Source organism: Terrapene carolina, unplaced genomic scaffold (genome assembly GCF_002925995.2).
Source record: "Terrapene carolina triunguis isolate 2854851 unplaced genomic scaffold, T_m_triunguis-2.0 Scaffold89, whole genome shotgun sequence".
NCBI classification, from domain to species: domain Eukaryota; kingdom Metazoa; phylum Chordata; order Testudines; family Emydidae; genus Terrapene; species Terrapene triunguis.
The window spans coordinates 30,566,219-30,579,475 of NW_020664440.1; the positions used below are offsets into that span (position 1 = coordinate 30,566,219).

At 58.7% G+C, this 13,257-nt stretch overlaps 1 protein-coding gene across 1 annotated transcript; it reads right to left on the reverse strand.

The window, feature by feature from the left end:
• Nucleotides 1-4,060: 4,060 nt before the first annotated feature.
• Nucleotides 4,061-10,031, reverse strand: LOC112102318 (prospero homeobox protein 1-like). Its single transcript, XM_024193539.1, has 5 exons — nucleotides 9,950-10,031; nucleotides 7,111-8,122; nucleotides 5,263-5,364; nucleotides 4,562-4,756; nucleotides 4,061-4,251 (listed from the first exon to the last, which is right to left on the reverse strand). Exons 2-5 carry the CDS (start codon nucleotides 8,107-8,109, stop codon nucleotides 4,066-4,068), a joined length of 1,482 nt encoding a protein of 493 aa, XP_024049307.1. The 5' UTR covers nucleotides 8,110-8,122; nucleotides 9,950-10,031; the 3' UTR covers nucleotides 4,061-4,065.
• Nucleotides 10,032-13,257: the final 3,226 nt, after the last annotated feature.

Consider the following 13,257-nt stretch of genomic DNA (forward strand, 5'->3'; position numbering starts at 1 on the left):
TCCTTCCACCTCTGCCCCACCCAAGGAGTCTCCTTGTGGTTACAAGTTCATCACAGCTTTAGCTCAGAACAAGCCCTCAGTAGGCCCCGTCCTTCCAACCCTACTCTAAGGATTGGGGCCCTCTGTGCACTGGGGTCCTGTCTGTTTGCTGGATCAGGAAGAAGGCCTTGAGTCAGGTTAAAACCAGGCTATTTATCCAAGAACCCTTTCTTTGTCTGTTGGGCCCTAGAGAATCCAGTTTGATCTTGTATACGCGCAGCTCTCCAAAGGGTGTCTCCTCTAGAGATGTTACAGACTGCCTGGGTGAATTTCCTTAACCACCTCCTGCTGTTCTCCTATTGACCCATCCCATGGAAACACATGCAATTCTGCAGTAACACAGATACCATCGCATTTTCAATACATGGAGTGCAAAGATGTTAAAACAAATTCAATATGTTTGAGCTTAATTCAATAACATTCAGTCAGGACACTGCAGGAAATTGTCACCCTGTCACACCAGGATGATCCTGAGCCCATAAAATCAGACAGTTTGCAGTGTGTAGTGAGCACCTGGATAGACATCCCAGGGCAGGGACAATCCGGGGTAAACCTGGACAGGTGGCCATCACTGGCTACTATGGCACGGCGGCCATCTTGGACCACATGGACTGGGTCCTGCTACCATGGCACGGCGGCCATCTTGGGCCACACGGGTCAGGCCCAGGCTGTACCATGGCACAGCGGCCATCTTAGGCCATACTTGTCGGGCCCAGCTACCATGGCACAGTGGCCATCTTGGCCTGCATGGCTTTCACAAGGCTCAATTTGCAAGGAAGCCTCTGGCCCTTGGCTTTAAGGTGCCAGACACAGCTACAGGCAGGAGTGCCAATGGGGAGGGGGAGCCCCTCCAGCCCAGCAAGCCCCACATGCTGGCACAGACTGAAAGAGCAGTCGCACATAACGAGGGCTCTGTACCAAACCGACAGCTCTCACTTACCCTGTGGTCTCTGTCCCGAGACTACGGGGGCAGCTCCCAGCCCCGATGGAGTAGCAGCAGCCTCGCAGCGATGGCAGCTCCCAGCTTGTGGGTCCTAGGTGTCTCCCACTCTTTCCTGCAGGGATCGGGGCTGGGATAGCCAAAGAAAGCCAAGTTAGTTCCAGCCACTTTGAAATGGGACCCATCTACAGCCACCCCTGGATTTGGGCAGGCAGCCTCTTCTCTGCTCCACCCCAGATTGCTGGCCCCAGCTCCTCCTGCTCACTGCAGCACAGCAGCTATGGGTTGCCATCCCCCCTCTCACCCCTGTGGCCAGTGGCTAAGGGTGGGGGTAGAATTAATTCTCTAGCTAAGCGCTGCTAAGCAGGGGCAGGCTGAGTCAATGCTGTGCAAGGAGCAGTGCAGGGAGCGGGACAGGGGCTCAGTAGGGGGCACTCTCCCATCACAATCAGTGCTGACCCCAGTGCCCCAGCTAAGGGGTGCTGTGCTGCTGACCTTAACATGAGATTTCAAAATGAGTCTCACTGACACCTCCGGGTCACTAAACCTGCCTCGCACTTTTCCCAAGAGCCCCCACTATCTGGCCAAATTCCAACATGGCCAATTCAATGTTACCTCCTACCGTACTAGCTGGTTACAGGAGTGTACTTCTTCTGCTGTCCCATCTGTTGGGTAGCATTTCTGTGCTTTCCCTGTCCCAGAAACAGCTGAATCTCAGCACCGGGCAAGAAATCCCTGTGTAAATGGCTCCCACACCCCTCCCCAGAGGTGGCTGCCTCTCAGCATTGAGCAAGAGAGCTCTGTATAAACAGTTCCCATGCCCCGCCCCAGAGGCAGCTGCATCTCAGCACTGATGAGGGAGGGAGCCATGTATAAACGCTGCTGTGCCCATCCCAGCAGCAGCTACATGCCAGTGCCAGGCGAAGGATCCCTGTATAAATAGTGGCCGCATCTTGGTGCTACCCGAGGGATCTCTGTATAAGGAGCAGCCATCGCCCATCCCCCCAACTCCCTCTGACCTGAGGCTGGATAGAGATTGGTACCCAAAGCTGATAGACCCAATATCTCATTCCACCCTCCCTCCCTGCGCGGTGGCCACCAGTTACTGCATTTTAAGAGTCCTTGTCAAATTCCCCCCCTCAGAATCAAAGCAGGAGACTCCTGGACCCTGAGCCCCTCTGGGGCACAGACCCCATCCCTCAGGTCACTCCTCCACCCCATCTAATTCAAACTAGCCCCTCCCCGAAAGCTCTTTATGTCCCCTAGTTCCACCCGGTATCTTTAAGCAGAAAGCTTTGGAAAAATCCTGCAATGATTGTGCAGGTCGAGGTCACCTTTAGCTTCTGCTGAGAAATCCTCCCCCACAGGGGCTAGGGGACAGGATTCCACAGCATGGCGGGGCGGCTCCGGGCTTGTGGGGCTGCCAGCAGAGAGAGAGGTTTGCAGCACCTTGGGCTTTGAGGCCATCATGCTAACAACATCCCTCCCTCCCCCTACGGTTAATCGGGGGTATTAATCTGGCCATTTGCAGCTGGGCCAGGCGGGGAGATTTGTGATTTTAAAATGCACCACCAGCTGTTCAGCCACCTGAGCAGGGCAGCCATTTAATTAATGGGGATCCAGACGGGGAGCGGGGAATTGTCCTCTGCACGCACTCTGGCTCTCTCTCTTTCTCCACACTTCCTAACCCCCACAAGTTGGCAGTGCCTCATCCTCACGGGCATCAGCAAATCATCGTCCCACTGGCCCCCCTCAAAGGCAGTACCAGATCACCTAAGGCCTGACTCCAGTCTCAGGCCTGGTACTGTTTGTGTACAATAGTGTTTAGAGACCCCCCCAGAGATCAGGGCTCCAGCGTGCCAGGCACTGCACAGACCCATAGCTAAGACTGGGGCCCCTGTCATGCCAGGTGCTGCACAGACCCCAACTGAGATCAGGGGGCGATTTTACCCAGCATTGCACAAACACACAGCAAGAGACAGTCCCTGCCCCAAAGAACCTAAGCAGACAAGGGGTAGGATAATTTCCCCCATTTGATGGGGAAGCCAAGGCATGGAAAGGTTCCGTGATATGCCCCAGATCACACGAAGTCTGGCAGAGCCAGGTGTCCTGACTCCCAAGGTAGTGCCCTAACCACTGGACAACACTGCCTCCAAATTCCTCCAGACCCAGAACCCCACACCAGGGGAGTATGAATCGCTGATGTTCTGGGCTCACACACAGGCCTCCGTGGAGGTTGATCCAGCACATGCACTCACTGGAATTTAACCCCAGTCCCAGCCCAGCCCCAGGAGACAGACACAGCAGCTTTTCAATGTGTCTTTATTGGCAGGGTCCAGAGGGAGCGTGAAGTCTCAGCAATACATACACTGGGAAGCACAAGCCCCTCTCCCCACCCATCCCACCCCTCTCCCTCCTCCCACAGGCCTCAGACCCATGGACATGGGCAAGGGCAGCCACTAACACAAACTGCTTAGGCTGTGGATGGGCCCCATGTGGGTACTGTTCCTAGCTGTAGATCCCACCCCAAGAAGAAACTTTCACCCGCACCTGATCTGTGCTCCCGATGCCACCTGCCTCCCTCACTGCTGAGATCCCTCCCCTGGCTCCACTCCCCACCTCACCTGCCCCCACCCCACACTGCTGAGATCTCTCTGCCGGCCCCACCCGCAGCCTGCGCTCCCCATACCACCTCCCCTCACCCAAATTGCTGGGATCCCTCCTCCATCCCCATCCCCCGCCTGTGCTCCCACAAGCCTGCCTCCACCATCCTGTGCTCCCCACGCTGCCTGCCTCCCCCACTGCTGGGATCCCTACCGCATCCCCAACCCTGGCCTGCACTCTCCGTGTCACCTGCCTCCCCCACTGCTGGGATCCCTCCCTGGCCTGCACTCCCCACACTCTCCCAATGAAACCTCCTCTGATATGTGTGGGGAGGATAATTTTGAAACGTGGGTGGTGTCAAGGCCACCCCTACCTCAGCCAGCAACTTAGTGACACAGTGGATCACATCAGCAATAAATTACCAGAGCCCTCCTCCCCTGCCCCCCGCCAAAGACCACAACTCTGCAGCACCCCTCCCCCAGTCACTCATGCACAGTGTCCGGCAGGCTGTGGGGGGATTTGAAGGCATCGGGGATGTCGCACTCCAGTTTGCAGATAACCTTGTAGATGGATTTCTTCCAGGAGGGGTCAGCATCACAGCCCCGGGAGATGGCACTAAAGAACTCACGCAGGGTGATCTGCGAGACCTCCAGGAACTTGCTGGGGATCTAGGTGGGGGGAAAAAAAACACAAGGGCATCACCCCATCAGGACTGGTGAAGCCTGGCACAGGAGGGGTTTTAGTGGGGCTCTTTTATTCCTCCCCCAAGGTCAGCTTCCTCTTGTCAATTGCTCCCATGCTGCCAAGATCACCCCAGGCCTGCACTCCTCACCTCAGCCCGGATCCCTCCCCAATCCCCACCTTGACCTGTGCTCCCCTTCCCATCCACTTGCCCCACTGACGGGGCCCCTCCCAAATCTCCACCCGGTCTGTGCGCCCCACGTTGCCTGCCTCCCTGCTGCCGGGTCCCGTGCCCACCTCGTAGTCATTGGCTTTGTTGTAGTGCTGGTTGAGGACACGTGCCAGCTCTGAGTCCCGGGTGACAGTCAGCGTCTCGGCGCTGAGCACCCCATCGCTCAATGCCTGGCGTGAGAACTTCTCCATCTGGATGTAGAAGAACTCCCGGAAGTTGCTGAACCACTTGATGAGCTGAGACGTGATGCAGCGATTGAACTAGGGGGACGGCAAGAGGAGAGAGACATTGCCATCAACACAGCCCTGGGCCTCAGTCCCCCAGTACACTGAAAACAGAGGAGTGACCCACCTTCTCTGCCCCAACTCCCTGGGAAAAGGGGGGTCCGATCTCCCCTCCCTGCCCCCCAATTCCCTGAAAACAGGGGTCCAATCCCCCTTCCTGCCCTCCAACTCTCTGGGAAAAGGGAAGTCTAATCCCCCCGTGCTGTCCCCTATGACTCTGGGAAAAGAGGAAGCTGATTCCTGTTCTGCCCATTCCCTGGCAAGGACGGGTTGTGATCCCCCCGCCTCCCCTGCATCTCTCGTCACATGATCTACCTAAGTGTCTGTTTCTGGCAACAGGGTCTGTGGCGGGGAAGGGACCCTCCCTCCACGGATGGATGCTGCTAGAGGACCTGCATGGGCCATATAGAAGGGGGCCTGGATCCATGGGGAGGGTCCATGGTCAAACTGTCCCAGAGTTGGGGAGGTTCTGAGGGACCCACCTTGACGTCGGAGAAATAGGTCTTGAGCGTCCCGGAGCTGGGATAGCGAGTGTAGAAGAACATCAGCTTGGCCTTCTTCAAGTGCCCAGGAGTGAGGCCCTCCTGGGAATGACGGGGTTAAGGAGCAACCAGGGGAAGGGCTATAATGGGGGCACCTCAGTTGAAGGCCCTCCAGAGAGCAGACCCCACCCTCCCCAAGAAAGCAGTGACCGCTGCCCACGAGCTGAGAATAGAACCCAGGAGAGTCCTGACTCCCAGCCCCTCCTCCCCATTGTACCCCACGAATCTCACCTCTCAATCTCTTATCCCTGCCCCCGCAGCTCGGCTCAGGCAGTCAAGGGAGAGGGGACGTCAGTGGAGGACACATTGTGTGTGTGGGGTGAATATGTGTGGAGCAGTGTGTATGGGGGCTTTCAGGGGAGGGGGCAGCATGGGGGAGGCAGTCAGGGAGGGGCAGTGTGTAGGGCGGGGGCAGTGTGTAGGGTGAGGGCTAGTTGAGGGAGGGGGCAGCATGTAGGGGCTGCGTGTAGGGCGGGGGGCAGTGTGTATGCTGGAGGGCAGTCAGGGGAGGGGGCAGCATGAAGGGAGGGAGGAAGTTGAGGGAGGGGGCAGTGTGTAGGGAGGGAAGAAGTTGAGGGAAGGGGCAGTGTGTAGGGCAGGAGGCAGTTGGGGGAGGGGGCAGTGTGTAGGATGGGGTACAGCGGAGGGAGGGGACAGTGTGTAGAATGGGGGGTAGTCGGGGGAGGGGCACTGTGTTTACCACGGGGCAGCGGGGGCAGTGTGTAGAGCAGGGGACAGCAGGGGGAAGGGGCAGAGTGTAGGGTGGGAGGCAGTTGGGGGAGGGGGCAGCGGGAGTGTCTTTGACAGTCCACCCCCACTAATCCTGAGGATTATTCCCAGCAGGTGCCTAGCGGGTTTCAGGAGGAAGCTGTTTCCGAGCTGGTGCAATCAGCTTAGGGTCCGGCTCAGCCTGGTTAACCATTAAACCTACCCCAGGCCTCAGGGGACTAGCGGTGGGTGGGTGGTGTGGGGGGAGCAGGTGATGCTAACACCTGCCCTGCCAACGCCTCACAGGTGGCAGCAAGATGTGAGCAGGTGTGGAGTGGAGCGAAGCGGGGCAGGGCAGGGCAGGGCCGGGAGGGTGGGGGGGCTGGCTGAGCTGATGGCAGGGCTCAGTCAGTGTATGAGGTGTGCGGGAGGTGGGGGGACAGGAGTGTGTGTATGGGGTGTGTGTGTATGCAGCATATGGGCCAGGGGAGGGAGAAGGAAGAGGCTGTGCGGGGATGTCCGGGTCAGTACGTGTATATGAGGCAGGGGCCAGTGTGTGGGTCTATGGAAAACTGTGTGTACATGGACGGTGAATGTGTGTAGGTTGGTTTGGGGAAGGGTGTGTGTGTGGGGGGGGTGGGTCAGTGGAGGATAGGTTGTGTGTGTGGGGTGAATATGTGTGGGTTAGTTGGGAGCAGGGTTTGGGGGGACAGGGTGTATGTGTGGGTTGGGGGGCATGGTGTGTGGGTGTGTGCATGGGGAGTGAATGTGTGTGGGTTAGTTCAGGGCAGAGTGTGGGGGGGTCAGAGGGGGTCAGACTGTGTGAGTGGGTCAGGATGTGCATGGGGGTGAATGTGTGTGGGTTAGTTTGGGGCAGAGTGTGGGGGGCAGGGCACATATGGGGGGGGTGAACGTGTGTGGGTTAGTTGTGGGCAGGGTGTGTGCATGGGTCAGTGGGGGACAGGATGTGTGTGTGTGTGTGTGGTGTGTGGGTTAGTTGGGGGCAGGATGTGTGTGGGGGAAGTGGGGGGCAGGGATCAGACCCTCTACCCCGAGTCCTGGCTGGCTACTAAAGGATATTGAGGGCTTGTAGAGGGCTGGCTCCAGGCCACGGTGCGTCTCTGTGGCCTGGCTCTTGGGGAGCTGGCGGTCAGTTGGCCCTGCCAGCTGGAAGAGGGCACAGTGCGGCCGCAGCAGGTGGCGGGAGGACAGCTTGGTGCGCAGGCTCACACCCTCCCAGTAGGCCTCTCCCGCTGCTCTGTCCTTGAAGGCCGCCAGGTATGGTGGCACAGCCATGGGCTGGGGGAAGGTGCCGGCCACCAGCTCAGGGGGGGCACGGGGCAGGCTCTTCCTCACCACTAGAGGAAGTGCCTCTGTCTGGTCACTTGGGTAACTGCAGGGGGGCTCCTCCGGTGGGGGTTGCTCGCGGGCAAACACCTGCACGACCGTGTCCACCACCTGGGTCATGGCTGCTCCAAGCTCCTCCTTCAAGGCCTCGGCCAGGGTGCCAGGGTGCCTACTCCCTCCCCCAGGACGCCGAGTGCTGGCTCCAACTCTGCCTGGCTCCTGGGACCAGGCTGTCCCCACGTTGCTTCCTTCCTCTTGGGCCACCCCGCTGTAGATCTGGCACAGTTTCTCCTGCAGCTGGAACACTTGCTCATGCATCTTCTCCAGCTGCTGCTTGAGCTGGCTCCGCTCCTGGGCCCGGCGGGAGCGGCCATACCCGGCGCCCCGTTCTTCCAGGCCCCCATCACGGTACGAGCTGCTGATGCTGCACACAATGTTCTCTACCCGGGCCCGCTTGGCCCAGGCAAAGTCCTTGGCACCTTCTGGATCCAGAGTCCTCTTCGCCGGGACCTCCCTGTCCCCCTGGGAAGACTCGCCCGAGTCACAGGCCTCTGCCAGCTTGGCCTTCACACTCCTGCGCAGCCATTGGGAAATGAGATCACTGTCAGGGTAAGGGCCTGCCATGTCACCACAGCCCCTAGGTTGGTTCTGGAGGCTTAGCTGATAGGCGGGGCCCTCCAGCTGCTGCTCCTCTAGCCGCTCCAGCTTGAGATTGGTGCCGGAGAAGGACATCGTTGTTGGGAGTCTGCAAAAAAGATTGGATGCATGGGAGTTGGGGAGCCTGCCGTGCACCGTGCTCCCTCCTGCAGCACAGCGCCCCCAGTACTGCTCTGGGGCATTAGGGTCAACATTGAATACAAGGGGAGAGCCCCCCTACTGAGAACCTGCCCCACTCCCTGCAGCACAGTGCCCCCTAGCACCACACTAGGGCATTGGGATCACCACTGATGGCGAGGGGAGAGCACCCCCTACTGACTCCCCCAACCTGCTCCTTCTTTGGCTTTTCTCAGTGGATCCCACTCTGTGTGTGGGGAGGAGGGGAAGGTCTGTCTCAACCCCAACCTAAGCATGGGGCAGAAGCAGGGAAGGGGTTAATACAGCTGGCTTGTGCAGAGATTCCAGCTGGTGGACCTTGGGCTGGCAGGTTGGGGGAGGGTGCAGGGCCATTTAAGGGCTGTAGGCAGAGGTGCCAGTGGGGCAAAGGTTCCCTCCCCCCCCCCCCCCCCCACAGCAAACTCTCCCCCCCTCCCCCCATGGTCCCTGGCCAAAACAAACAGATCCCTGAGAAGGCAGCTGGGAGACGTGTGTAGGCCTGATGCAAACCTAACAGCTCCCTGTTCTGCACCACACACAGTGCCCCCAACCCTCCACAACTCCCACATCCCCTGCTGAGATCCCTGTCCCCACATCCACCCAGGCCTGAGCCATGGCAGACCTCCCAGTTCCCACTCTGAGAGGGCCCTGTCCCCCTTCCAGCAGCCCCCCTCCAGCCTTGCCTCTGCTGAGATCCCCTCGCTGCCCTAGGCTGTGGCAGGCCACCCTGCTGAGATCCCTGCCCCCCATGCCTGGGCTATGACAGCCCCATCTTGACCCGCTCCAACCCCTCCGGTTGAGATCCCTGTTCCCCAGTGATCCCCCAGGCCTGGGCTAGGCAGCTCTCGCCTCAGGCCCCCCTCCCCGACTCCTACATGGCCAGGATGCTGCTCCCCATTTTGTTACCCTGACACAAGAGTGCAACCGCCCCTCCTCGCTGCCCCCTCCCAAAATCCTTGGAACAACTACTAGGAATAGGCTGTGTCATGGGTAGAAAGCAGGAGGCTGGGGCAACGGGCACCTAACAACCCCCACAGTGTTGGCTGGAGGCGGGCAGCACCAGGATTCTGGGATCTGTGGCTCTCACTCTGGCTAAACTTTATGGTAAACAGACAAACCCTCTGCCTCCCTTCTGCCCCCCGTGCCTCCCCCAAACCAGGCCCTGCCTCCCCCAGCATCCTCCACCTATCTCCCCCAAGCCAGCCCCTGCATCCTCCCACCCAGACCCTGCTTCCTTTCAGCCCTCCTACATCCTCCACCCAGACCTTCCCTGCTCCCTTGCATTTCCCACCCCAGCTTTCCCCTAACCCCCTGCCTCCAAGCCTCTTCCTGCACCCCCCATCCAGCCCCCTACAGACCTCCACCCAGACCTTCCTACCCCCCAGCCCTGCATCCCCTCTGACTCCCCTAATCACCCCAATCCCCCAGCCCCTCTGCAACCCTGCTTCATTCCCTGCACCCCACCCCCAGACCTTCCCTCGCCCCAAACCCTGAGCATCACCTGACCCAGACTCTGCACCCAACTCCCAGCCTTCCCCTGCTCCCTGCATGCCAACCTTTATATTCCAATTCCAGCTTCTCCTCACCCATACCCTGCCTCCCCTCAACTCTCCCACCCTGCTCCTGAACCCCCATGCCCTCTGTTCCTCCCCTCCCCAGCATCTCTGGGGTGCCCTGGAAGTCCCCAGTTGACTCTGCCCCTTTTGCCCATGCTGGCACCTGAAGGCAGTTGCCGGGGGCAGATGGTATTCTGACTCACCGCTTGGCAGGTGCCCACCCTGGGGAGAGCCCCTGAGCCCCGATCCCTGATGCCAGCTAGTCTCTGCCACACTGATTGACAGAGCCTGGAAGGACCTGGGTCATTCCTCTGGTGACATCACACCACGGGGACACAGCCCCACGTGGGGGGAGGGGAATGCCAGTAGCAGGGGAGGAGCTGAACCATGATTGGGCAGAGGGTTATCCCCTTGTCAATCCTGGGCCAGAGTGGGAGGAGGGACAAGCTGGACCCAGATGCCAAAAGGAAGAGCCAAGTCCTGGAGACCAGAAAGGGAGAAGGAAATGCTAGGAAATAAGTGAACACAGGAACCCACTCCCCTCCCAGAACTGAGGAGAGAACTCAGGAGTCCTGACTCAGCCCTCCACTCTAACCCATTGCACCTTGCTCCCCTCCCAGAGCCGAGGATAGAACCCAGGTGTCCTGACTCCCAGCCCCCCTGCTCTAACCCATTACACCCCACTCCCTTCCCAGAGCTGGAGGGAGAACCCAGAGTCCTAACTCCAAGCTCCCACCCCTGACCCTGTCCCACCAGAACCCACCGCACTTCCAGAGCTCGGATAGAACCCAAGAATCCTGACTCCCAGCTGCCCCCATCCCCAAACCCTTGGCTAAGTCAGGTGGCTACAACCCTCGCCTCCCAGCTGCCACTCTGGGGTGCTGTAAATCACACCATAAATACAATGGTACTTCCCCTGGGGCAGCTGGCAGCTGGGGCAGCCTTGGAGCAGGAAGGGACCTGCCAGAATCCAAGGGGCCACAGAGTGAGTATGTGTGTGTGTGTGTAGGGTAAGGGGTCAGGATCAATGAGACCCAGGTGGGGTGCGGGAGAGGGAATCAACTGGGTCTGGGGGGGTCCTAGATGGTTGGGATCTGTGGAGTCCCAGGAGGAGGAAAGGGGACAGGGAGAATTGCAACCTAAAACTGACATTTATGGGGCAGCTGTTCAAACAGACAACCCCCTCCCCTAAACACATGTATCCACTCACATTCAGACACCCTCCTCGTGCACAACCACACCCAGTGCTCACAGCCAGGCGTACCCACACCACCTCACATAGGGCCCACTATCCAGCTGCCCCCACTCCCCTCCCTGAATGGGGACAGAACCCAGGCTTCCTGCCTCTCAAGCCCTGCTGTTCCAACTATAAGACATCACTCCCATCCCTGTGGTGGGGACAGAACCCAGGAGTCATGACTCCCATATCCCCAACCCTCAATGCTCCACCCTGCTCCCCTGCCCCCAGGGTCTTTAAGGGTCTCTTCCCCCCTCACCCCAGGGCTGGTGTAATGAGCTAACCCTGGGAGAAGCCTTTAGCCAACCCATCAGGAATGCGGGTGGGATTAGTCTGGGCCTGTGGCCGCCACAATAGCCACCCAGCCCCATACGGTGGGTGGCAGGCCAGGGCTTAGGCACAAGTGCTGTGTCTGCTCCTATATTCACGTCTCGATGCGTCCAAAGGATTTGTGCCCCCCCGCGCTGCCTGGCCCATTCACTGCCTCCATTCAGCCCTTAATCTCCAGCCCCCACCCCGCGCCTCTTGTTTTCTGCTTGCTGGCATTATCAGGGCCTGTTTTCATGCCCCTTTGACACAGCCAGAGTTCCAGGGACCCACAGGGTCTTTGCACAGAGTTGCATGCCCCAGTGCAGGGAGTTGGTCCCCTGGGAGCAAGAGAGGGAAGTCTTGGCTCTTCCCAGTCCCTCTCCTCCCGTGGATCTGGGAATAGAAGTCCTGACTCCCAGCAGCCCCGCCGTAATCACTAAACTCCACTCTCCTGCCCACAAGGTCTTTAAGCATCTATTCCCCCCACCCACACACCCGCCCTATATCTGCTCCCTGCCTGGGGCAATTCTGGAACGGGCACAGGGTGGCAAACTCCCTTGCACACTGGCATACAGATCCTCCTGGTTCTCTGTGACCAGTGCCATAGATGGCCCATGGGACCAGAGACCTGCCAGCTCCTTTCATGTGTGAACACACAGTACCCATTGAGCCAGGCACTGTACAGACCCACAATGGGGATCAGAACCCTTGTCATGCTGAGTGCTGCAGACCCATGACTGAGACTGGGGCCCCTGTCGTTCTGAGTGCTGCACAATCCCCAGCTGGGACAGGGGTCTCCTTTGGGCCAGGCACTGCACAGACACAGAGTGAGAGAAGAACAGGAGTACTTGTGGCACCTTAGAACAAATTTATTTGAGCATAAGCTTTCGTGGGCTACAGCCCACTTCATCGGATGCATAGAATGGAACATATATTGAGGAGCTATATATACACATACAGAGATCATGAAAAGGTGGGAGTTGTGACAGTCTCCTGCCCTGAAGAGTTTGCAGTAATGGACAAAGGCAGGATTATTCTTCCCATTTGTCAGACAGGCAACCTGAGTCACCGAGTGGATGACCACCCATGGAATTTGCAGCAGAGCCAGGAATTGAACCCCGCTGTCCTGAGTCCCAGGCCAGCAGCCTAGCCCCTTGAGCACCACCTTAAAGGGCAGACGTGACCCATCTGGATCATTGCGGAACAGTCACCTGCTCTGATGATGGCAAAATTCCCCAGACTAATAAAAGCTCCAGATAAGCACATGCATAAATCTCCTGGGAGAGACAGGCCCCTCATCCATTACCTGAGGATCTGTCACTTACCCCATCACACACATCACGGGCAGGAGTTTCCCAGGGGCTGGAAGGTCCCAGCTTATCAGTCCCAGCTGGGCCCCGTGAGAACGTGGGCCTCCAGTTCCTCTTGAGAGGCTGCTGCGTGTTTGCCTGATTTGTTTTAAGATTTAATTGAACACCATAAAGGGGAGGGAGGGAGAGGCGCCTTGGAGGGAAATAAACACAGCCCAGATTCTCAGGCTGTCGGATTCTGAGTTATAGACACCCCCCACCCATCCTGGGGATACACAAGGGTGCCTGGGAATGGGACATGCGGTTTTTCCTATTTAGATGGTGCTAGCTCGCTCCAGTCTGGCCCCAGAGTGGGAGACTGGCTGGCTCAGGAGGCCGGGGAATAGGATAAAGCACCTTTCACCTCTAGGGGGCGCTGGCTTCCATCCAGCCCCAGGTGAGGGGGACTGGCTAGCTCAGAGGGGTAGGGAATGGGATATGGGTCCTTTCCTCTTTAGGGGACGTCAGCTCGGATCCAGCCACAGGGCAGGAAATGGACCATGGGGCCTTTCCCCTCTAAGGGGCACCAGCTCCAATCCAGTCCCAGGACAGGAGGCCTGGCTAGCTCAGGGGGGCTTGGGGATAGGATATGGGGCCTTTCCCCTATAGGGGGCCC

Coding starts and splice junctions, on each gene's coding strand:
- LOC112102318 (XM_024193539.1), bottom strand. CDS start 8,109: ATGTCCTTCTCCGGCACCAATCTCAAGCTGGAGCGGCTAGAGGAGCAG. Junction 5,365..7,110: donor CAGCCCTCTACAAGCCCTCA/ATATCCTTTAGT, acceptor CGTCATTCCCAG/GAGGGCCTCACTCCTGGGCA. Junction 4,757..5,262: donor CCTATTTCTCCGACGTCAAG/GTGGGTCCCTCA, acceptor CCGTCCCCCTAG/TTCAATCGCTGCATCACGTC.